Below are 24,467 nucleotides of genomic sequence, written 5' to 3' on the forward strand. Positions count from 1 at the left end.
AGGAAAAAACCTTATAATTAGTAACAGTAAAATTTACTTGTGAATTTAATTTTGAGTTTAAAAATATTGTTTATTATTAGGATTTACAGATCAGAAAGATTTAAATAAAAAAAAGATACGGCTCTTATAAAACAGCTAGAAAGCCATTGCTTAAGGAAAATCTTAAAAGTCACGGATAGGCTTAAGAAGCGAAATTGGTATGGAGAAAGACTTCACTGGGCCGTAGAAGATTGGAACAAATTCATCTTCAGCGATGAATCGAATTTCGAAGTCTTCAATCGAAAGTCAAGAGTTACGGTAAAAAGATTGAGTTCCGAACGGTTTGTGAACCGACTAGTAATACCAAGGTTACAAGGCGGAGGAGGCTCAGGAGTTATCTGGGGTTGCATTTCCCACAAGGGTACTGGATGTTATAAAGTGTATACGGGCCAAGTTAACCAATTTACTTACAAAGACACTCTTTAAAATGAACTTTTACCATCTGCTGAATTTTTTTTTATCGTGAAACCCAAACATTGAAATTTCAACTGGACGGAGCTACAGTTCATACGGCGTTATTAGTCCAAGACTGGTTCTAAGAGCAACTAATTGAGATCTTGCCAGGTCTCCAGAGCTAAACTCGATCAACCCAAGAACATTTGGTCATATATGGATGCCAAAATTATACCAATCAAGATAACGTCCGTGAATCTTAAACAAGAGTTAGAGAGAGTTTAGCTCTAAATTCCGAAAGAGTTCCGTATCAAGTTAATCGAATCGATGCCAAATCGCGTTAAAGTTTGTTATGTTGCATTCGTCTATAAATAGATGCAGTTTTTCTTAGTGTTTAATTGTAATCCGAATTTGGTTTTTGCTTTTTTCTACCTTTTTTTTTGTTTTTGCTTCTTTATTTAAGCTTAAAAAAAATTATTTTTTTATGTTTTTTCTATCGAAAATTAAAAAAATTAAAAACAATATCTAAAATTAACTTCATCTATAAATGCAATTTGTACAAAACTACATCGAGAAAGTTTAGTCAAAGTGACGCAGAAATCGAGAAAGTTTAAAGTATAGCAGTTCAACGACAGAAGAAAAAGGTTGTGGAAAAAAGATAAATGGTTTAAATAGCTTACAATTCTTATTTTAAAAAACTAAAACCCGTTGCTATGCATGTTGCTAAGCAGACCAAATTTATGTAATCGAAGGAAACGTTGAATATCTTAAGATCAAAAACAAATTTTAAAAAATAGTTTTCAAATTTCGTGTCAGATTTGCATAAAATTTAATAAATGGTTTCTTTAAAAATGTTGGTGGGGTCTTAAACCTTAAGATGTAAATATGTTAAATAACACGTTTATTGTTACCAGCACAAACTCAAAACGAAGAAAATTAAGAAAATGAAAGATATCAGAGAATTCGATCAACAGTTAAATGAAAATTCTTAAAAGATGATAACAGTTGTAGAAACATGATAAAAAGCTGCATCATTAGTTGAAGTAACGGAATGCAAAATTTCTCAAAAAAAATTTCCAAGCAACTGATTCTAAATGCCTAGTTCGTCCTCTATAATATAAGAACAATCGAAGCACCAGACTTTAAATGAAATAAAGAGAAAGAAAATTAACAAAATTAACATATGTATCGGAGTCCTTTAGCGGATATATTGAAAACATAGGTTGAGTCGTTCATAATCCTAAAACAATTAAGATGATGGTAATCTAGTCAATACATCGCTAAAAAATTTTCATCGGTTTTATTTGGACATATGATGAATGCAATGGCGGACTAAGTAATCTGGGGCCCCAAGGCTAGTGACATAATAAAGGCCTCTTGTACATAAATTATCTGACAGTAAAATTAGTAATATGTTAATGTGCGTATATTTATTTTAAAACATACAGCAAAAGTAGGCCAAGGTCTTGGCTGCTAGGTATATACAGTAAGTTCCAACTCACTCTCACTCACGTTAGTCAACGTTTAATTCAGTGAATCCAAGTTAAATGTGAACAAATTGACGCCTATTTAGTGGATGCCTAAGCTACTTTTCGAACTTTAGCTTTGACAAAATCGTTGATAATGTTAGCAAAGTCCAAATCGCGTAGTAGATCACTTTCAACTGTCACGAGTGTCAAAAAATTCAATCTTTCATCATTAATTGTTGTACGGATCGCGTTTTTCACTTCTCCAAATGCCGAAAATGATTGCTTACCTGTGCAATTGGCAACCATTAGAGTCAGGTATATCCGGAGTGTAACATTAACGTTTCGCAGACACCCGGGGAGGACACAATGCTATAATACTGTACTTTAGTGCAGTAGTTGGCGCCTTTCTTCTTCACATGTAGAAACATGCCATCACTTAATGAAGGTTCCATATCCGCTGAATACTCACGAACCAACTTGCTGGAGGTTTAACGCAGGCAGGAGTCATGGAGATCAACTATATTGTGTAGGAAGGAGAACTTATCTCGAACACCTGAATACACAATAAGACGCTTCTGCATAGCAGCCAAGATGATGTCTATGATTTATAGGAAAACGGTTATTCTAAAATGCTCCCTTGGTGACAAGCTTACTTCCTCCTTCTTGCCTTCATGAAAAGTGATTTGAGTACTTCTAACACGCACTTTGTGCTACTTGTGCTACTACTACAATGATGTATACAACAAGCAAAGTGTATGTAGAGCAATTTGCTCGTTGTATACATCATTGCCAGTAAGCTCCTTACATTTACGTTCAAACAGCTCAAATTCACTTCTTAAACTGCTGATGTAGTCAGTTAGTGATTGCATCAAACTGACAGCTGTGCTAAGCCAAATCTGCAGCTTGTAGCATAGTAGACGTATCCTTGAAGCAATCCATTATGGTTAACTAGAGTTCAGTCAAACTCCAAATTCAAGCTAAATCAGCTTCTTATTAACACATCTGCTTCGTGTCTTGTGTCTGCTCTTTCAGAGGCATCGTCTCTAATATTCTCTAAAGCATTTATTATTTCACGATAACCCAACTGCAAAGCCTTTGCTGCGTCTGTTCAAGCTGACCGTCTGGTTTCACTAAGACTCTTCAACAGTTTGTAGTATTAATACCCACTTTTTCTAAAAACGCCAAAAGGCTTGTTGAGATCTCACTCGCAGTATACCCACTCATGTCAACAAACTTGAGGAAACGCTCAACGGGTACGCAACTGTCTTCAGGTAGATATCTAACAATGCAAGTTAATCAGTCAACCTTGCAGGCATCTGATATGCTACTTATGGACACTGATATGCTACTTATGGACACTTTTAATTTTGTAGAGTAAAACAAGACATTGAACAGGTTGAGGTCATCATTTGTTAAGTGTCTAGATGGTGATTTTGCGCTATGCATAAAAATGATAATGCTAAAATGATGTCTTAATATATATTTTAAACAAAGTTATAAACCTAAATATCTAGTTTTAAAAAATCAACATCTTAAAACACCGGAATAACATGATTGAATTAAGGAAAAATCATGATTGCAAATAAGAGCTCAAAGCTCTTAGACCAGTTATTCATAGTATTGCTTCAAGGAAAAGATGAGCAACACAACTTTGGGGCTAAAAAACACTTTTTTTATAAACTGAAACACTTCAAATCTACAATACAACTGAAATAAACAAATACCTAAATAACCTTTACTTTTTTTTTTTTTTTTTTATCGCTGTACCTTTAAAAGGTTGCTTATAAGCATTTTATCCGACGGGTGAAAATTCTGATCAATGTCAGCCATTTTGAATTGATTAATGCGCTATTACAAAAGCACTTTCTATAGGCTTTTTTAAGAAAATTGAGAAAGATAGCATCCTTTTGATTCGCTGGGGACTTTCCGTTTTTTGATTAATAACTCTATTTGTCTTGCAAAAACAACAAATATTTGAATGAGTGATAGCTTTCAGTGTGGAGAATACGCCAAGGGAGCTCTTTTTTTTGTGCTACTTAGTGCGTTTTGCAAGTGGGCTACTCATATATTCAGGTTCAATTTATTCATTTTGACCACTGACGCTCATTTAATGTTAGAGGACCCTTAACAAATAGAAAAGTCAAATGAGGAAAAATTATATATTTACAATAATGTTGCATTTATTTCTTCTTCTTTTTCTTTTTTCGGATGATACCAGAGCTCTTTTGTGAGTCAGTTTTCAAGGAGAGCGTTTGCATGGCATCAACATGAACATCAATATCCATCGAAGGTCTTTTATCCGGAGCTTTATCCTAGCAAAATACAAAAGTTCAAATAAAATGTGTAAGTCTTAAGCGCACTGAAAAAAAAGGAACGTTTTTTGTTTAACATAAAAATACCTCGTTATTTTCTGATTTCAATTCTGGATTACTATTTTGAAAGTATTCTTTACCTGTTAATACAAAAGATAAGATATAATAGAAATACATACACACATACATATATATATATATATATATATATATATATATATATATATATATATATATATATATATATATATACATATATATATACATATATATGTACATATGTATATACATACATACATACATACATACATACATACATACATATACATATATACATATACATATATATATATATATATATATATATATATATATATATATATATATATATATATATATATATATATATATATATAAAAGACCACACAGGAAAAAACAGCAGAGCCACATTTTGTAATTTTTTAAGTTTATGTCTCAGTCCTACCTATAGCCATAAATAGTATGTATTAAACTACTTTTCAAATGAAAAAACGAAAAAAAAATTAAGAAAATTAGAGAAGAAAAAAACCCAATCCAGTGGAAAAAGTGGCAAAGTCCATTGTTTACAAAGAAAGAAAAAGTTGTCACAAAGATTCATGCGATAATTAGCATCACGTGATCCAATCAAATGCAACGCTGATGAAGACAACATTTAAGATGGTGGATGTTGTTGAACAGGTTCATATTGTAAATAACCCAGAGAAGAGAAAAAAAGTTGGAAAAGCAAAAGAAAATATTAAAAAAAAATTTTAAACCACACAACAGTACCAGACAACAAATTTTCAAGATTTAAATGTTTTGAAATTGTAAGAGAAAATGATAGGGCATGTTTATTGGCTAAGTTTAATTTAATGTCCACTAAAGATTTGCGATATTCTTTTCTAGCTGGGCTTATTTTTTCAAACGCTAGGCTTTCAAATAAAACTGTCAATATTGTTGAGCCTGTAAGATTACACAAGAAAAAAATTATTTCTTTCTCAAAACACAAAGATCTTCAGGCCCTCAAATAATTCACATCAGTGCCTGAATTTTATGACAGTATGAAACATGATGAAACTAATGATGATCCACAAGATGAACTTCCAGACAACTAAATAAATTATAAATAAATAAGAAAAGAAACCAATTCTTTGGTTTCTTTTCTTACTAAATCAAAATTAGTTCTTTATTTCTTATAATGCAAACGTATTTTTGTTGTTTTCTTTGTGTAAGTCCTACTGATTCTGCTCAGCTTTGATGGGTATAATTAGTTGGGGTAAAGTAAAGTGAGCTAGGCATTGCTCTGACCATAAAACCTCCTAGTAAGCACTGGCAACTAAAGCTGATGAATGCTTTTCCTCTGGCCCGATGATCAATTTGTTCCAACAGCTACTTTATTATCTTGCAAAATTAGTTTAATAAGTCTTCAGTTGAATTTAAGAACATTAACAATTGAAAAAAAAGTAAAATGTCCAAAACAATGGAAAAAAAAGCAGAGTCCATTACAACCCTACCTACAAAATATTCTTATAGCTTTAATAGTATAAAAGGCCTACGCAATATTTCTGTAGAATTAGACTGTTAATTGGACAATCTCCTAACAAAAATAATGACAGGGATACTTTATTTCATAATTACTATTGCATATGGTTTAATATATATATATATTATATATATATACTCCATATATATATATATAAGATAGATATATATATATATATATATATATATATTATATATATGTAGTATCATTTTTTCAAACCTTGAGTTGTTTCCATGATATTAAGTATTCGCACCCCATCTTTTTCTCCACCAATTGCGCATAAGTTACTAACATCTGGGCAACACGAGACAAAGTTCAGACCTCCCTATGCACAATATTTATAGAGGTTACATAATTAAGTTAAAAAAAAAAAAGTGTAAAAAGTCACATAAAAACTTACCATTTTCATTTCACGTGACAGCACGCAAGTAGGTTTGTTACCTTTCGTATCCCATACTTTTAGTTTTTTGTCGGATGAAACAGTAGTCAATAACCCAGGTATGTTGGAAGCTAAACACATTCCTTAAAAATAAAAAAAAACCAAGATTAAAAGCGATCGAACAGAATTATCCTTTTTGAAATTTAATAACAAAAAGTATACAATTGATCTTGTTAAAGCAGATATGATATCTGTTAGACTCGCAGGCAAGTGTAAGTAAGCCAAACCAATTAAGTTTGAACTTTTTTTTTTTATGAAGTTATAAAAAAATTAAAATTTTAATTGCAATTAGCTTTGATTATTAGAAGTGAACTCTAGAAACCAATCAAATTGCATTAAAAAGGATTTATTTGACAAATTTTCACAGATCCTAAAGCTTACCAAGAATATTAGAGTTTGTTATAAAAAATAATGTGGATTGTTAGCACCATCATTTTCTTGAAAAGAAAATATACAAGTTTTCCTCTCACAGTGGTTTACAAATTGAAAGCAGAAAGCGAAACTAAATAAATTTTAATTGGAAAATTAACCAAGGTCTGAGACTTAAATATTTGAAGTATTCAAAGAATTAAAAGCTGAGGACATATCTACTGACAACATAAGAAGATATGAAATATTGTTTAAGTATTGATTAGACTCTACTGTCACTAATATTTATATTGGTAACTGAAAAACAATTACTTCATATACACAAAAGAATTGAAATCAGCAGAGGAAAAATTTAATGTGGTGAATAACATTTTTATATTATTAGAGAAAGCGAATCAGAAATACCTATAAAAAGTTTTTGATCCATTGTCTACAGGTGTGAATTTAAATACCTACCTATACAAAGGTGAATTGTTTATCACTCCTGTATAAAATTATTTTTATTTTCAAATTCCTTGCTGCGGTAATAGACGATAATAAAGTATATCCCTAAAGATTAGGATAAATGTAATAAAGTATATCCCTAAAGATTAGGATAATCTGTGTGATAATAATATAATAATAATAATAATTGTGTGATAATCCATGAAGATAATCTGTGAAAATAATCTGTGTAATAATCTGTGATAAGTGAAGATCAATTGGAATTTTTTATAGTTCAACACATTTTGCACAAGAAACTGAAACTTTGAAAAATAAATTTAAAATAGAACCCATTAGGTTAGGCAGCTACTTATTCCTTCTTTATGCCTTGAAATGCATTGAATTGAAGAACATCAAATATACACAATTTTCATTTTTAAAGCAATTGATCTTTATATTAAAAAGTAATAAAATAGTTCTTTGAAGTAATATTGCAGTATTTAACTTAACTTTATCTTGAGCTGAAATTGATCAGTCACTATTCTTTAAATTTTGTAATACTTTTGAATCATTTAAAAAGTTCCTAACTTTTTTCAATGAATAATGTATATACCAGTCACAGCTTGTTCATGTGCATGTAAGGTGAAAACAGGTTGATCAGTTCTAACATCACAATAACAAACAACACCATCATCTGTGCTCACCTGGTGTTTAAGAAAATTTTTGTTCTTATATATGCAATTCAAATGGATAATTTAAACAACTCCAATGATAATAAAAACACAGTTCAACATTATTTTAAAGAATCTCACATAAAAATTGCATGGTGACAAATGATCCCATAAAACCTTCTCACATTCTCCAGATAATGACCATGATTTAAAAATCTAAAGAAAGAAAAGCTCATTTCAAAATACTGTAAAATATTTAGTAACAGCAAAAAAAAAAAAAAAATAAAATAATGTTATGAACTTTAAAAGTTGAAAAACTTGCTCAAAACACAGTTAAAATTAGATTTTTATTTTTTAAAAACTTCTTTTAAGAAAAAAAAGTTGCACTGTATCAAAAAAGCATTAAAATTACAAACTATTTTACCTCGATGAGAAAAATATCCGTTATGTAACAAACTATTGCTTTAAATTAAAAAATCTCCGTTAAATTAGAGTGAAAAAAACTTTTTTAGATTCATTAGTAAATTTAAAAAAAAAGACTAAAAAAAAAAAAAGAAATTTCTACATTAACATTTGTGTACTTTTTGCGCTGATCAAAGCTAAAACAGAAGTCTGTTGGAGCTGTAAGGAAAGAAAAATTTTTTTTTTGTTTTACTAGTAAAGGTTGCTGAACATAGGTTGAAGTTTTAAAACCTAATTTTGAAAGGAAAATCTTATCAACTTTTTTATGCCTTAGTTAAAAAGTATTCTTGGTAAAAAAAAACATACTTTGCATTTTTTTCATTATTTTTTGTTTATTTTTAACTCTAAAAAATATTTTATACAAGCATTCTTACATTTGGAGTTCTGCAATCAAGTAATACAGCTTTTCTAAACAAAAACTCTTTCAATCATTTACAATAATACTAATATAACATTATATAAAAGTGATTTCTCTATGGCATTCTCTACTACAGGGCTATTCATCGCACAACAGGATTTTTTTGTGGGGGCCTATTTATTTTACAGCTGTAGAGAATTATTTCTCCCCATTCAAACTAGTTTTTAAAAGAGAAAATGTAATGTTATATATGATATATTGTAAATTATTGTTATATGATATAATGTAAATAAACTTATATAATTTAAACATGGAGTTTTAGAATTAACTTAAAGCAAATAATATGTATTTTTCAATTTCATATTAAATCTTTATATCATGCCAAAAATAATGTTGTGTGTATGCTTGTCGCACTAATTATCAAAGTGACAAAATATAGATATATAAATTGAGTGAAGCTAGTAAAGTATCAGTGTATTGATTTCCAAGTGATAGCGTTGAGCGTGAAAAATGAATAAAAAGCTATTCCAAACTCTATTTTAGTTGTTACCAATAATAATGTTATCTGTGAGTTAACTCCAAATTTTAAAACAATTACATGGAGAAAAAACGTTGATCAAGATATGCTCTATCTGTTCGGCTGGTAGTACCCTTATCTCAGATTCCAACTGCTGGTCCAACTCAAAGAACTACCATAAGATCTTTAAGTGGCATTAGAAATACGTTAAATGATGAGAGTTAGACACATTTAAAAAGATGAAAGCTACTTTTTGTGACAAAAACAAGTTTATCAATAAAAGGGATCACCAATACTCAGTTACATCTTTTATGATTGATGCTTATATTGTTACAATACAATCTTTAAAATTGTTTAATGGAATACCTTTGTTTATACTTAGAATTTATGAAAACCTTAGCTTTGAAACATTTCATAATGGAGTAAAGTATAATGTTTCTAGTTTAACAACCAATCTTATGATAACTGTTGACACCTGGTCTAAGTTTGATAAGATACTTCAGTTTTTAAGCTCCATGAAAATGGACAATAAAAAAGAAGTAATTATTCAACATATTTCAATTATGGGACCAAAAATAATTGGAGATAAAATTTATACATTAGACATATTTATATGCTCTTTTGTATATTTTTCACCATCAAGTGCATTATATAATGGTTTGAGAAATGATTTGGTGATATGGCACATCCACAAGGTAAAGGTATTAAACAGCTTTCTAAAGATACTGCATCTTTACTTTTGAAAATTTTACTGTGGAATCTGGTCATCAATGTGGATTATGCAAACATAAAATGTTTGAAGACTTTTGTGAAATTCTTGATAACTTGTAAGATCTGGAATCTTCTATTGCTGAAGATGTTAAAATGTCACTTGTTCACATTGCTGGTTATGCTACATGAAATGATTAAGAAAGAAGTGAATATGAACTTTTAGATTAAACAACATTCTATTATCAGAAATATGGTCAATTTTCTAAATTTTTGAATCATGGTGGATTAAAAATACGAACAGATAATTTTTGCAAATGGACATTTTTTTGTTTTATAATTTTTCAAATAATTAAAGGTTATGTTTGTAGAAAATATTAGGCAATGTTTTTATGATAACATCAGACTACTGTTTATTGGATATGGAAAAATATACTTGTATATTAGTAACATTTTTTAAAAAAAATTAAGTACCACTGTCACTCCAAGATCTGGCAAAGAACCTGCATTAAATGATCTGGTTGTAAAGATATTATTACAGTTTATCAAAGTTTTGTTTAGCTGTGTTATTGTTTTCAGATTTTTTCCTATCTTTAAACAAAATTCAACTGATATTTAGTTTTGTTTTTCAAATTATTACAAGAAAATATCAATTTTGTGTTTCAGATAGTAAAGCCTAATATAGGTGAAATTATAATTATGTAAATGTGTGAAGTTTTAAATCAAAAAATATTTCAATGCATTTTAGGTTATTTATCTTTTTCCTTTCATACAAAAAAAATATTAGGTTATACATTCAAAATACTTTTAGTTTTTAAAAATTATGTTTTATTAAAGTTATAATTTTTTTTTGCTGTAAAAAAAGTAGGCCCCCACAAAAAAATCCAGTTGCATGATGAATAGGACTGTAATAGAGAACACCATGGATTTCTTATATACTTTATGTTAATAGATATTTTATAATACAATATGTATTACGTGGTAATTATTTTAAAAACTACTTAACAAATTCGTAAATAAAAATAACATATTAAAAATAAATTATTTTTAACAAGAAACTAAGTTAGGAACTAAAATACAAAAAAAAAAAAAAAACAGTAATAACTCTTTTTTTTTGGAAACAATATTACTACTGATTATTACTTTAACTAAATTGAATTATTAATACTCACTTGTCAAATGAACCAGATAATAATGATTGTGATTCATGAGGGTGCCATTGTATTGACTGAACCTAAATAATTAACTTTCAAATAAAAGTGCTGTGAACTCAGTTCATGAAAAAAGTGCTTTTAATGGTTAGAAATTGACATTCTGCACAAATTGATGTAAAAAAAAAAACAAAACTTTGGGACCTAGTGTTTCTCTTCTTTGAAAAATACTTTATTGCTAAAAATAATAATAGCAATAGATAACAACAAAAAGTAATAAAAACCCTGGAATATGCATTTTTATTTAAATAACTCTCTATGATGCTTATTTTTGTTTTTCTTGTTTTAATTTGCTGACAATTAAAGATGCCTTAAGTAAATTGTGCAAAACAAAAAAAATTGTTTTTTCATAGTGAATAATAGAAAATCTGTTTCCATTAATTTTAAAATACAGACAACATTAAACAATAGGATGATTTCTTTGTAACATCAGGATGATTCCTTTGTTATAGCTATTATTATTAATACTTATTTTTTAACTAAAACTCTACTTAAAAAGTGAAATACATAATTATAAAAGTATAGGATACCTTATCTGTATGATGTGTTAGAGTGTGAACACATTCACATTTTGACATATCCCATAGTTTTATAGTTTTATCAGCGGATCCACTACCTAGAACATTCCTAAAAAAAAAAATTTCTGTTACTGCTGATCTTATAGATTCAAAAATATATATAATAAACTATTAAACTTTATTGATAATTCCAAATATAAATAAAAAAACAAAAGTCATTATAACTTATCTAATTTTAAAATACAGAACTTACTTGATATTCTGATTCCATGTTAATGATAACACAGCATCTTTGTGTCCATTTCCACTATTTCCTAAAGAAGCCTTTGATTTCTATGAAAAACGGAATAGACCTTTAGAAAAGGAGTTTCAGTATTTGTTTGCTCCTGTATAAAAATTTAATAAAATCTGGAAATGAAAACTAAATATTAAATTTGCATAATAAAAAACTCAAACTTTAAAATTTCCAGGGTTTTTTTTTTAAGATTTAAAACACTTCAATAGTACATGACATAGGAACTTTGTTTCTTAATGAATTTAATTTGAAAAGCAAATCAGATCAATGAAAAATATTTACTCATTATTACTATTATTGTTATATTATTGTTTTTTATGTTGTTGATCACCATCACTAGCACTATCATCACCAGCAACAGCACCATTATCACCATGATGATCATCATGATAATCATGCTCATCATGATCATTATCATGATCATTATTCATGAATACAGGATAAGTTTATCATTAGAAATAACTGCTTTCCATAAATGAAGATAAAAACAATTAAAATATTAGATTATCTTTAATTTATGGGCAAATCATGAAAAACTTGAGCTCCTAGTAGTAGAAACTATTTTTGGACATATTTAAATCTTACTTTGCTAATTTGATGTTGACATCATGACATCATGTGTGGTCTTGGTATGAAAAACAAGAAAAATAGTTTTGGATCATAAACAAAAAAGGACGCTCTTTTTTTTTTCATTATTTTAAAAATTGACTTTGGTCTAATAGTTTTTCTATTAAATTGCATTGCTTCATGATTTGAAACATTCTGCTTTATAAGGATTTGAGATTTTGAATCTGGGAATTGCTTCAATTGAGGTTTAAGGTAGTGCAATATGTTAGTAACAATACTATCACAGATTTGTATACAGTCAGTATGCAAAAAGAAGATTTTTTTTGCTCTGTTGATTTTTTTTCTTTTAAATTTAAAGCAGAGCCTAAAACAGTTCCAAGGTATTTGGATTGGTTTATGCAACTTTTTATATGCTTTGTAAAAAATCTTGAAGTTTATTGACTTTTTTAGTTGTTCCAAAGACCATACATTCAGTTTTTACTTTTGTAAGTTAATAAATCACTGATTTCAGCATAATGAGCTATGGATACTTAAATCTTCATTTAACTTCATTTCAATTTCTTTATTATCATTTTCAGCAATCAAAAGGATGGTAAATATAAATACTTTTAATTATTTAAGATAGCACAGAAATTTGTTAAAGAAAATAAGAAATAAAAAAGGACCAAAAGGATAGATAATTTGCTACTACTACTTCTATAATATTTAAAATGTCATGTACTATTAAAATTTTAAAATGTCATGTGCTATTAAAATTTTAAATGTAATGTGCTATTAAAATTAAAAGGTAATTCAAATTTTGGGAAAATTATTGTAACTTTGAATTTTTTTATCATTTTCATAAAATTACAAGTCAAATAATATTATTTTAAATGTGAAATGATGATCAATTATAAATCAAATGTTATTTTACAAGTTAAATAATAATTAATTATAAATCTTTTTAGAAGTGCAGGATGGTGACAAAATATTGCTCAAAATATTATTCTATACTTCTTTCTTATGAAGAAAAAAATATAAATCTTTAAAAAATCAGATTATAAGAAAATATCAAAATGCAACCAACTTTTTTCTTTGTTTTTTTCATGCCAGATAAAACAAATGCTGGTTCAACTACATCAACAATATCTAAATCCCAGATCAAAATATCTGGTTCCATTGTTCCCACTGCAACATAGTTACCTAAAGGGAAACTCAAATTTATGATATACATTTAAATATAAATGTATATACAATTGTGTACACACACACGCGCGCGCGCGCACACACACAGATATATGGATGAACTAAAATATTTATGTGCACTAATTTTTTCCCTTTTTAATGTGCAAATAACAGACAAAAAATTTGAAAACAAACAATGAAGTCTGAATACTGTTTGAGAACTTGAAAAAGCCTATTTGAAAGTATGTTAATGAAAGTACCATCTTCAAAACATATGCAATTTTAATGACAACAATTTTTCATGCAAATACAAACATGATAGATCAATAGGTGAGGATTGCATGACTGAAGATTCTAAGAGTTGGAAAATATTTTAAATGACTTTCCACAACCTGAAGGAGAAGTTTTTTCTGCTCCTCATATTTTTTTATAGAGGTACTAAAAGCTATTGAAAACTACAACCATGAGTGATCTAGTTAGGCCAGGGCATAAGATTCTAACTTTCACCAGGTACCAGCACCTTCCTTCATGAAGGTACCAGGTACCTTCGTGAAGGAAGGTTGTATTTAAGTTATAAATTTTAAAGAACAGAGTAAAGGATGGACCAATAAATATATCTATCTCTGAAGAGCGGGTAGAACCCAGAGCAGATCCTTACCAAAAGATGGTTATGTTGTTAGTGTGGTGGGATGTACATGGCATCATACATTTTGAGGTTCTTCTTCTCCCAAAACCACCATAGTAGCTGGCTATTACTGTCAACAAGTGGAAAGACTCAGGCAGAAAGTAACTCAAATGCGGCCCCAGCACTAAAAGATTTACTTTCTAAAAGATTTATATCTTAAGTTTATAGAGATAGGATGGGAGATCATCAACCTATCTTTGCTACCACAAGCATTTGTCATGTTTATCTAAGTGAATAAAACATTGGTAAATGCCTAAGTTCAGATCTAGTAATTTTGATCTTTCCAACTTGTGTCAATCAGGAAGACCAACCTCTTTAGACAATGACATGTTGAGGACAGAAGTGGAAGCAAATCTTTGTCAGACAATCGAGGAACTGTTGAAAACTCTTAACCAACCTTGGTTGATCATCAAAAAAACATTTACAACAGACTGGTAAAGTATGCAGAACAGGTGTTTGGATCCCGCATATTCTGTCCAAAAAAACTGTGCAGACCTTTACTGTGAACAAGAGAATTGAGAAATTCTATCTTTAATTGAAGTGCCCAGCGATTGTCAACAGAAAAGTTATTATTCTGCAATACAATAATACAAGACCACACTGTGCAAAATGAGCCCTAGAAAATGTTAATGAACTGGTGTGGGAGGTACTGCCTCACCCACCATCCTCTCCTGACATTGTACCATCAGATTTCCATTTATTCTGATTGCTACAGCACTTTCTATGTGACAAAAAATTTGAAAATTTGGATGATATCCAAAATGCTATTTTCTGATACTTTGCTCAAAAACCAATTGATTTTTATCTATCTGGCATTGAAAATTTGCACACTAGATGGCAAAAGGTTGTCAATAACAAGGGTGATTACACCATTGATTAAAAATAAAAACAAGTTAAAAATATATTTGAATTCTATGTAGAAAAATGATATTACTTTCCAGTCCCCCTAATATATATATACACACACATACTGAAGAATATATATATACACATGTATGCATGCATGCATGCATACATACATACATACATACATACATACATACATACATACATACATACATACATACATACATACATACATACATACATACATACATACATACATACTATTATATCGAACAGTTGATTTTATATAAGATCTTACCTCTCAGTTCTATCATAAAATTTAAGTATAACAAACCTAGCTTTATTATTTTGAAAATCTTGTCATGCATCTACAAACACTAGCTAGCATTTTGCTAGTATACATATAGTTCTACTATAATACAAAATGTAATTTGAAGCTTTACCTGACTTTCCTTCTAAAGCAGGATCATAACTGAGCCATTCCAAGCACAGAGGATATGATTCAAGAAGAATATCATGGTGAACATACTGACTAGATTCCTCCTCATTGTAAACTAAGAAATTAATAATAAACATAATATTGATTCTTAATACTGTTATGAGGGATTCCAGCTAATGGTGAACAAAAGTCAAATATTTTTGCCATACTTTTACTAAATGAAAAAATTTCTAAAACTAAGAGAAAATCGCGGCACCAGAAAGTTTTGTTTTGTTTTGTTATAGCAAACTTAACTCATTAGATGTCACTGATACACAATAGGCCATCTTGTAAAACTTGATAAAGAATTTGAATTAAGGCCTCTACTTCTATAAAATTACTGTAAAAATCATTAACAGCATTTTTTAAAATGATTTTTAATGATAAATATGACAAGATATAAAAAAATAACTACCATAAATATCAAGACAACTATGCTCTTCTTCCATTTTTCCAACAACAAACAAATTGTCATTACTTTTTATGATGTAGTTGTCTATATCTTCTGCTTCCTAAAAACAAAGACTCATTAAATCAAATTCCTCTACTAAAAAAGTAATCTTAAAAATGCAAAAACTAAATTGGAGTACAAGGATTTTTATTTATACCATTCCTTTAAGATCAACATATGGATCATCTTCAGTAGAAACAAAATACATTAAGCCAGCCATACCAGCTCCTGTCATTTCTGTGCCTAAAATGTTAAAAAAAAAAAAATTTGAAATACACAGTGGTGGAAATCAAAAGGTTTTCAAAATAAAATACAATAAAATACAATAATTATTTTTATATGAACATATTTATATAATATGTTCATATAAAAATATTTAATTATTATTTTGTTAGATATTGTTTGGAATTGATGATGTTGTTGGATACATCTTGGTATTACATTTGACATACAACTAAATTTCTTGTTCATTCTAGGGAAAAACTTTCCTTCAATTCATGTTTGTCATTTATCTCAGCTCTTTAAATTCCTCAGTTCTTTCCTGATGTGCTCAATGTGGTTTACATATTAAAGCAGCTATTGCTTCGCTATGATACTCTATTTTTGGATCACTATTTTCCCTTTTCTAAATGACCTAATTTCGCATTACAAATTGCTTAGGAATATATAGTTTAGCTTAAAACAATATAATAAGGTAACTCCACAGTGACACTTCAATACTTCTCTGATGTAAATCCTCTCTCTCTCTCTCTCTCTCTCTCTCTCTCTCTCTCTCTCTCTCTCTCTCTCTCTCTCTCTCTCTCTCTCTCTCTCTCTCTCTCTCTCTCTCTCTCTCTCTCTCTCTCTCTCTCTCTCTCTCTCTCTCTCTCTCTCTCTCTCTCTCTCTCTCTCTGTCTCTCTCTGTCTCTCTCTGTCTCTCTCTGTCTCTCTCTGTCTCTCTCTGTCTCTCTCTGTCTCTCTCTGTCTCTCTCTGTCTCTCTCTGTCTCTCTGTCTCTCTCTCTCTCTCTCTCTCTCTCTCTCTCTCTCTCTCTCTCTCTCTCTCTCTCTCTCTCTCTCTCTCTCTCTCTCTCTCTCTCTCTCTCTCTCTCTCTCTCTCTCTCTCTCTCTAACAGGGTGCTATACCAAAATCAGAAAAAGATATGGAACAGAAAAGCAGGAATTTTAAATTGAATTTTGTATATTTATGTGTGTGCGTATTTTTATTTAGAACCTTTAAATATAATCATTAAATATATACTAAAAAAAATTATATAATTTAACATTAATTTAATAGTAATAACATATAAAATTAGGCACCTTAATATCTAATTTATCAAAATTTTTTTTTTAACCCCAGAAACACTCAAAAATTTTGTTTAAAAAAAACAACTCATTAACAATGAAAAAGTTTTAAAATATTAACAAGAAAAAAACAAAGAAAACTATTGTAGTACATAACTACCATGAATCATGAAGTTCAAATTTAAGTTTTGTAAAAACTGTTAAATTTGTTTCCTTATCCACAGAGCTAAATAGTTTTACCTATTATTGAGAGAAATTGAGCAAGAACTAAGAAGCACTTTTAAAACATACACACACATTCACATACATAAAACTCTATTTAAAAAATAACTCTTACCTTCTTGATCATAATCATCTAAACCATATTCAGCTTTAATTTCATCATCACTATCTTCATATTTAAGATCTTCTCCTGACACAACCTTCTTCTGTATTTCATCCAAATCTTCTACATTTTCTCCAAGATCACTAAAGCACACAAAATAATGTTACGAAGCTTTTTCACTTTCTGATTCTAGAAGTTAAGTGCTAAGGATCTTTTGAAAGTTTTGAATAAACTGCACTTAAGTAGTTTCAATTTAAATACAAAAAACTTGAACAGTTATTTTTAAATTTAATTTTACTTCTGAGTTACAGTGGTAAAATATATTAGAAACTTTGACTTTATATTGTATCTTTGATTATTGTAGTATTGTATTTAAAAATCATTATTAAAACATTGTAAACAAAATATTATTTAATGAGCTGGGCTAGCAAGCAATTGCAGCAGTGCATAAAGAATTTTTTTGCTGACTTTTTAAGGTGGAAAAGATTTGAAAATAGTATCCATATAACAAGTGTCATTTTCAAAAAAATTTAATACCAGATTATCAATCATGAATTCATAGGTTTTGGGTGAAAATTATGAATTTTTTTAGTCAAAATACAGAGTTAATACTGGTCAAGAAGCAATTGCAATTTACGCTTGCTGTATTGTCAAAATGGTGATAATTTACATTTCAATTAATAAACTCATATACCAAAAAAGGACATGCTTTCAAATTGCTACTATAATCTATATTTCTTTTATTGTGAATTTTTGTTATATTTAGTTTGAGGTTTTAGTTTTAAATTAAATGTTTTATAATTTTTAGCGCACTTTTTAAAATGAGTTCTTATGGTGCATTTTTATATTTTAAAATCTAGTTTGCAGAAATCTCATTTTGAGAGCATATGAACCAATTGTGGGACAAGGCCTGTTATTTAACAAGTTGTAAAAAAAAAAAGAAAAAAAGACTGCTCAAAAAAAACTCAGTCTACTACAAAATTAAATTTTTTTTAATTTAGAGAAATTTATTTGAGAAATTGTTCTGTCAGATTTTAGTATGTAAAAGAAACATAAACAATGATTTTAAACAACTCTGGGGTCCTTATTAACTATAAATTAAGAACAACAAAAACTGATGGATAGGAGAGTGGCTACAATTCTCAATAAAAGATTAAACTCTGATTATCAACAAAGCCTCTCTGGATAAAATGTATGGAGTGTTTACTTCACATTATCTACAAAATGCAAACTGTGAAATGACAAGCAAGAGATGATGAAAAAAAAAAGTGATCTAAAATAAGTTTAGTTGCATACTTTTTTTAGAGGTTAGATTTTTTTAGAGGTTAGATTTTTTTAGAGGTAAGGTCTTTTTTTTAGAAGTAGATGAAAATCAAAAATTTATTTAAGATTCTATTGTCCAGCAAGGAAGACATTAATAGTGATGTCTATTGTCCAGCAAAGAAGACATTAACAGTGACAAACTTCAAGAATACTGCTCATTAACAGCAAAACCTATGTTGATATGTATAACTGATTTATATGCTCTAGACAGTTCATAAAATGGTAATGCAATCATAACAAGTTGTGAGGGAAAAAGAATTTGTCAATTTCAATCTTTTCTGAAGAGGCTCAGGAAGACAGGGGAAAAAAATGATTAAGAGAGTTTTTAACAAGAAAAATCAGTTATCTGGATACCAATAGAGAATGTATGCTTAGGTTATTGAGATCTTCAGACTCTGTAGTTAAAATTTTGGTGAAGTTGCAATGAGCACAAAGTTATGGAACTCTGTAGATTTTTTATAATATGTTAATATGTTTTTATATATACACACGTTAAATAAGAAAGCTTAGAGGGTTTGGAACCTTATTACAATCTTGCACTCTAAACAGAAAATACTTTTAATAGCATTTACTTTATTTTTTTTTTATCTTTAAGAAAGATAAATTAAATATTATTAAATATACTTTGGGTGTTAAATACTCATATCATGCACATAGTCTTTAATCCATGCAAAGTGTATCATGGTTGTCTTACTAACCAACAAATACTTAAATGTATTGTAATTAACTGATGACTTTTTTAAAACCTAATAGTTTGATTTCTTATCTGATATCTGATAGTTTTTGCAAGATCAATAATTGAGATTCCAACAAAAAAAAGAAAAATAATTCAATCTGATTGTCCAATAGTCCAATAATCTGATAGTACACAAAAAATCATGAGAAGACTTTTTTAATTTTTTTCTTCTCGCATTTTGAAAAAAATCACACTTTTTTTCTAGGTCTTTCAAGATAAAAAAAAATGGGTTTAGATTTACAGATCTATAATTTTAGAAATAGCAAAATTTTTAAATTAAATAGTTTCTTTGCCATTTATATATACTAATACAATCGGTGGCTGAGCTTTTTCTTGCAGAGTTTTGAGAATATGTTTATATTTTTGTCCCACTACCAACATCTTGCACTTCTTTAAAAACATAAATGCTTTCTGCAATATATAAACAAAAAGTTCATAACATTTAAACGTTGTATAGAACTTTGAATACCTAATGCCTAGTTTAAATTTCTATAAAACATTCAAATTTCTTTAAACTATCTAAATTTTCAAAATTTCGATAGTTTAAAGTAATTTTACTTTACAAAGTTTGGACAGTCTGATAGTTGAAGTCTGAGATATTTTCAGTCAAATATTTTTTACTTAGTTCAATACTTTGAACCATACTGGGTTGAACATGGATGACATTACTTTAAAATCATGAACCTACAGAGAAAATTTTGAGATTATCAAGAACAAGGGAGAGGAAATCAAAGCTAGCTAAAAAGAAGATTTAATTAGTAAAAAAACTTGTCTTACACTTCCGCAGCAAAATTGTGTAAAGAAATTGATCACAAAAAAAAATATTACTTTAAAAAAAGAAAAAATTTGCAGCATGTGCAACATGAAGATGATGGTTGTAATGATATTTTGTTAGGAGTCTTTGCAGCAAATTCTCTTTATATACATACATGGTACTTGACATAAAATATTATTGTGTCACTTGTTAATGCAAAAGTAGATGATGAAAAAGAAAAGCATTTATGATTAAGTATCCAGAAGATATATCTTACTTTGATGTAAACAAAACATGGATCAAAATGATATACTGGTTAACATCAGCTGCATGAATTAGTTGGGAAAAACAGGGGGTCCTAGATTTTCATAATGAATTTAAGCAAGGAAGATATATTGTCTTAGATTTCTGATGGTACATTTGTGGATCTTCATCCCAGTTTCAAGTCTTTCAAGGATTTTTTCTTAAATTTTGTCTTAATGCATGAATGATTGAACAGAAAGAAATCTGTTTGTGCAAGCTTTCTTGGTACATTGAAACTCAAAGATAGTGCATCATGATAGTGGCTAAGGAAAACAGAAAGTTAGTAGAAAACTGAATGCTGAAAAAGGATTTGAATAATTTTTCCCAAGCAATAAACACGAACATTTTTAGCTACAACCTTTTTTTTTTTTTTCACGTTCCTCTAAAAATGATTGTAAGATTGGACATTTACCTAGAAAAAATTAAAATGTATACATTCCCATAGGTTTAGAGATCTAAAACTTGGTGGTTATCTTATACTTTAAGTATTAACCAGGATTAATTCCATGTATCTTGATTCTGTGAAAAAATGTATTTTTGGGACACCTTAATACAGAACTAATATCTTAGTTAAGTCAAACTATTACAAGAATAATTCAAAAAACATGGCTTCAAAACTTTTCAAAAAAAATCACCCAATATGTAAAATTGACAAAAGAGAGATTAAAATAAACAAGTTATAAACAAGTTATAATTAAGTTATAAACAAGTTTAACAGTAGAAATTTTAGTAGAAACCAAAAACAATTTTTAACAACTAAATTATGTTAAAAGCACTCAGATTTTTTCTGTTAAACAAAGAGTTAAATTAGAATAATTGATGATGTTTTTAATTGATTCTGTTTTAATGAATTTTATTCATCATAATGTGTGTAATCATATCAAGTAAATATGAACTAAATCATGCTATTGCAAGTATATTTTTTAATGAACTAGATAAAAACAAAATTAAAACTAAAACTTATACAAACCCTTTGTTTTAAAATATTTAAAAAGGTTATCCTAAAAAATATTTTACATTCAATTTTTTGATACTTTGTAGCTAGCTAAAATGCATAAAACAGTATATTACACAAATTATTGAATTTTCTCTTCACCAAATAGCACTTTCTAGTAATTTTTCAGTTTCCATTTTGAGGAGTAATCAAGAACCAACTCTTTATATTTTCTCTTTTTGCATCATAGTATAGGAAACTAGCACATTAAAAAAATGCATAACCAAGTATGGCTATACAAAATTTGGTTATAATCTTGTATAGCCATAACTTAGTAAGTAATTGAATTCATAATTTAGTATTTTAGAATATTTATTTAAATTAGGTTTAAAGGCATGAAAATGAGACAAATAGATTTTCTATGATTGTAATTTCTTAAGACATTAATTAACAAAAAAATGATTCAAAAAGGATGCAATTGCACTGAATTTCAATAATATTTAAATCATAATTTAATTCTAACTAGAAAAAAATTTGAGGTAACATTGACATAAAAAATAAGAATTAAAATAAAAAAAGCAGATCATTTTTATTTTTCATTTTTTAATTTGTTTATTGCTGGGGCATTTGTGACTAAATTTGAGAATTCAAAGAACTATCTAAACTCATAACATTGAAAAAATATAATTAATGATGTAAATACTAAATCATAAACGCTTAACAGATTTATACAATTCCAGCACTTGCTATTATTTGTAAAATTGACTATTTTGGTTATGATAAGTTCTGTTGGTGTATTCAAAAATATAAAAGCAACATACTTTATTTGTTCTTTTGTTTCTTGCAGAAGTTCTTTTAGTTCATCTGCTGTAATTTCAACCTAAATTACTATATTGAATTACAAAGATTGTTTGAAATTGTAATTAAAACTCACTTTCTGGTGGTTATTGTGTGAGTAACATTACAGTTAAATGACAGCATTTTAATTAAAAGCAAAACATACTTTATCAGGCACTTCCTTGGCAACTCCTCTTCTGACCCATATTCCACATGTTAACATTGTATCACGAAAATCTTTACAAACATAATTTTATTAGAATCTTTTTTACAGGAATTAAATTCAAATATAATGAGGTACACTAATCTACTTATTAGGTATATAGACCAGCAGTAAGTTTTCCTTTCGATTTTCTGAATATATATATATATATATATATATATATATATATATATATATATATATATATATATATATATATATATATATATATATATATATATATATATATATATATATATATATATATATATAAACGAAAAGAAGTGAAATTAAATGCATAAAAAGAATTTAGTTATTTGAAATTAGATCGCATTTTTTCAAAATATTTTGGTAAAATTTACCATTATGTGATGGCATATGAGATTACATACACCACGTGAGTGCTCCGGCAATTACACTATCACACGATTTTTGTCTCAGGCTTTTTAAGTGCAAGATTTAAGGTGCTTATGTCTAAGTATCATCAAATATTCACAAAGATTTTTGGTTTTGTGAAGATATTCTATAGAAATTTCTTGTTTATAGATATAAAAGTACAGATGAATTATATCTTTTTATTCATACAACTACATTTAAAAAATAATTACACAATGAAAGTTAAAACAACTCAGATGGTTTCAGAAAGTAGTAGATTTTGAAAACGTCCGTCTAGAACTGATTGGCTGAAGCCCCCAAAGCTTAATTAGTAGTTGTGGCATTAACAACTTCCGAGGGTCTACAAGCAGATGCTATTCGACATTATTGTTAATGCGTTATAAAGTACCGATTATTCCACAAGCAAAGGAACCCAAGGTGAGTTCCTTTGCTTGTGGAAAAATGATCTAACAGTTACTGTTGTCTACTCCAAGGCACTCAGCAACATTTACTACTGTAAATGTACCACTGTAATCCTCTTTCAGGTGAACAGAATGAGCTATAAGGAGAGACAGGTATTTGCTCCCGTTATGAACCTGCACGGCTTTAAGATTCCTGGATGAACTGTCTATGAATACATTATTTATTCAGATTACAGCGTATTTCTATAGCCTTGAACAAACCGGTCACACTGATGTAGAAACCCACCTTGCTTAATGAATAATTTTGAAAACATTCGGTAACACTTTCTCTAAAATCTTGGACTTGGATACTTCACTCAATAAAATCCACTGTTAAAAGCTGTCAGAATCTCAACATTGGGCTTAGTTAGGCCAAGATCCTGATTGGATCTTTGATGTCATTCTGGTGAATTATTGCTTCTCTCATTATCCACATTTGTAAAATTTTACTCTACATCTAGATTATCTCCCTCTGAGGTAGTGACCTCTTTCCAAATGGTTAGGAATGGGGAATTCAGCGTTGATCTCTATCCAAATGGTTAGGAATGGGGAATTCAGCGCAGTGTATTACCGGAACGATAGATAAAACTAGGGATTGCAATCCTGCACACTTTTCAATCCCGCAGGATCCTTGCGGAAATTTTTAATTTCTGTGCGGATCCTGCAGATCCCGCGCGGGATTGGTAAATTTCTTATGCACATTATAAAAAGCTAAATGACAATTGTATTTTTCTTTCAAGTATTTCAGAAAAAATATACTCAATTTGTTAAATTGATAAGATGAGGTAAATAAAGCCAAAAAACACAATTCATTTGTAAATCAATAGAGTTCTTAATATTTTATGAACAAAAAGATAAGCCAAAATACGTAGAATATCTTTTAGCTTTACGTAGAACGTCTATTAGCTTTATTCATTTTTTAAAATATCAAATATGATAAAATCATTATAAGAAATGCGCTCTTAAGAAACAGACCCTACTTAAAGTATCATCACTTAA

The 24,467-nt window shown here is 28.7% G+C and overlaps 2 protein-coding genes and 1 pseudogene across 2 annotated transcripts in view; 2 read left to right on the forward strand and 1 right to left on the reverse strand.

Moving 5' to 3' along the window:
* Nucleotides 1–24,467, forward strand: part of LOC149891818 (uncharacterized) — a 143,139-nt gene that overhangs the window by 3,925 nt on the left and 114,747 nt on the right. The gene's annotated exons all lie outside the window — the stretch shown is intronic.
* LOC145180382 (periodic tryptophan protein 1 homolog) lies at nucleotides 4,047–23,084 on the reverse strand. Its single transcript, XM_090077249.1, has 18 exons — nucleotides 22,995–23,084; nucleotides 22,597–22,667; nucleotides 22,415–22,473; nucleotides 17,556–17,686; nucleotides 16,094–16,179; nucleotides 15,901–15,997; nucleotides 15,451–15,561; nucleotides 13,379–13,494; nucleotides 11,704–11,783; nucleotides 11,463–11,559; nucleotides 10,894–10,955; nucleotides 8,513–8,546; nucleotides 7,818–7,892; nucleotides 7,619–7,709; nucleotides 6,175–6,296; nucleotides 5,994–6,099; nucleotides 4,301–4,353; nucleotides 4,047–4,213 (listed from the first exon to the last, which is right to left on the reverse strand). Exons 1-18 carry the CDS (start codon nucleotides 23,008–23,010, stop codon nucleotides 4,082–4,084), a joined length of 1,539 nt encoding a protein of 512 aa, XP_089933375.1. The 5' UTR covers nucleotides 23,011–23,084; the 3' UTR covers nucleotides 4,047–4,081.
* LOC149891819 (uncharacterized) lies at nucleotides 9,325–10,426 on the forward strand (annotated as a pseudogene).

This window comes from Hydra viridissima, unplaced genomic scaffold (assembly GCF_058129835.1).
Source record: "Hydra viridissima isolate aposymbiotic clone 2 unplaced genomic scaffold, HvirCarnegie_v1 scaffold_2, whole genome shotgun sequence".
Classification (NCBI taxonomy): domain Eukaryota; kingdom Metazoa; phylum Cnidaria; class Hydrozoa; order Anthoathecata; family Hydridae; genus Hydra; species Hydra viridissima.

What these genes read in the sequence shown, in the direction of transcription:
- LOC145180382 (XM_090077249.1), bottom strand. An exon ending in TTGATTGCAGAACTCCAAAT is followed by an intron (nt 7,893 to 8,512) that starts GTAAGAATGCTT and finishes TTCTTTCTTTAG; the next exon opens with ATTTTTAAATCATGGTCATT. An exon ending in TATCATGGAAACAACTCAAG is followed by an intron (nt 4,354 to 5,993) that starts GTTTGAAAAAAT and finishes TTGTATTAACAG; the next exon opens with GTAAAGAATACTTTCAAAAT.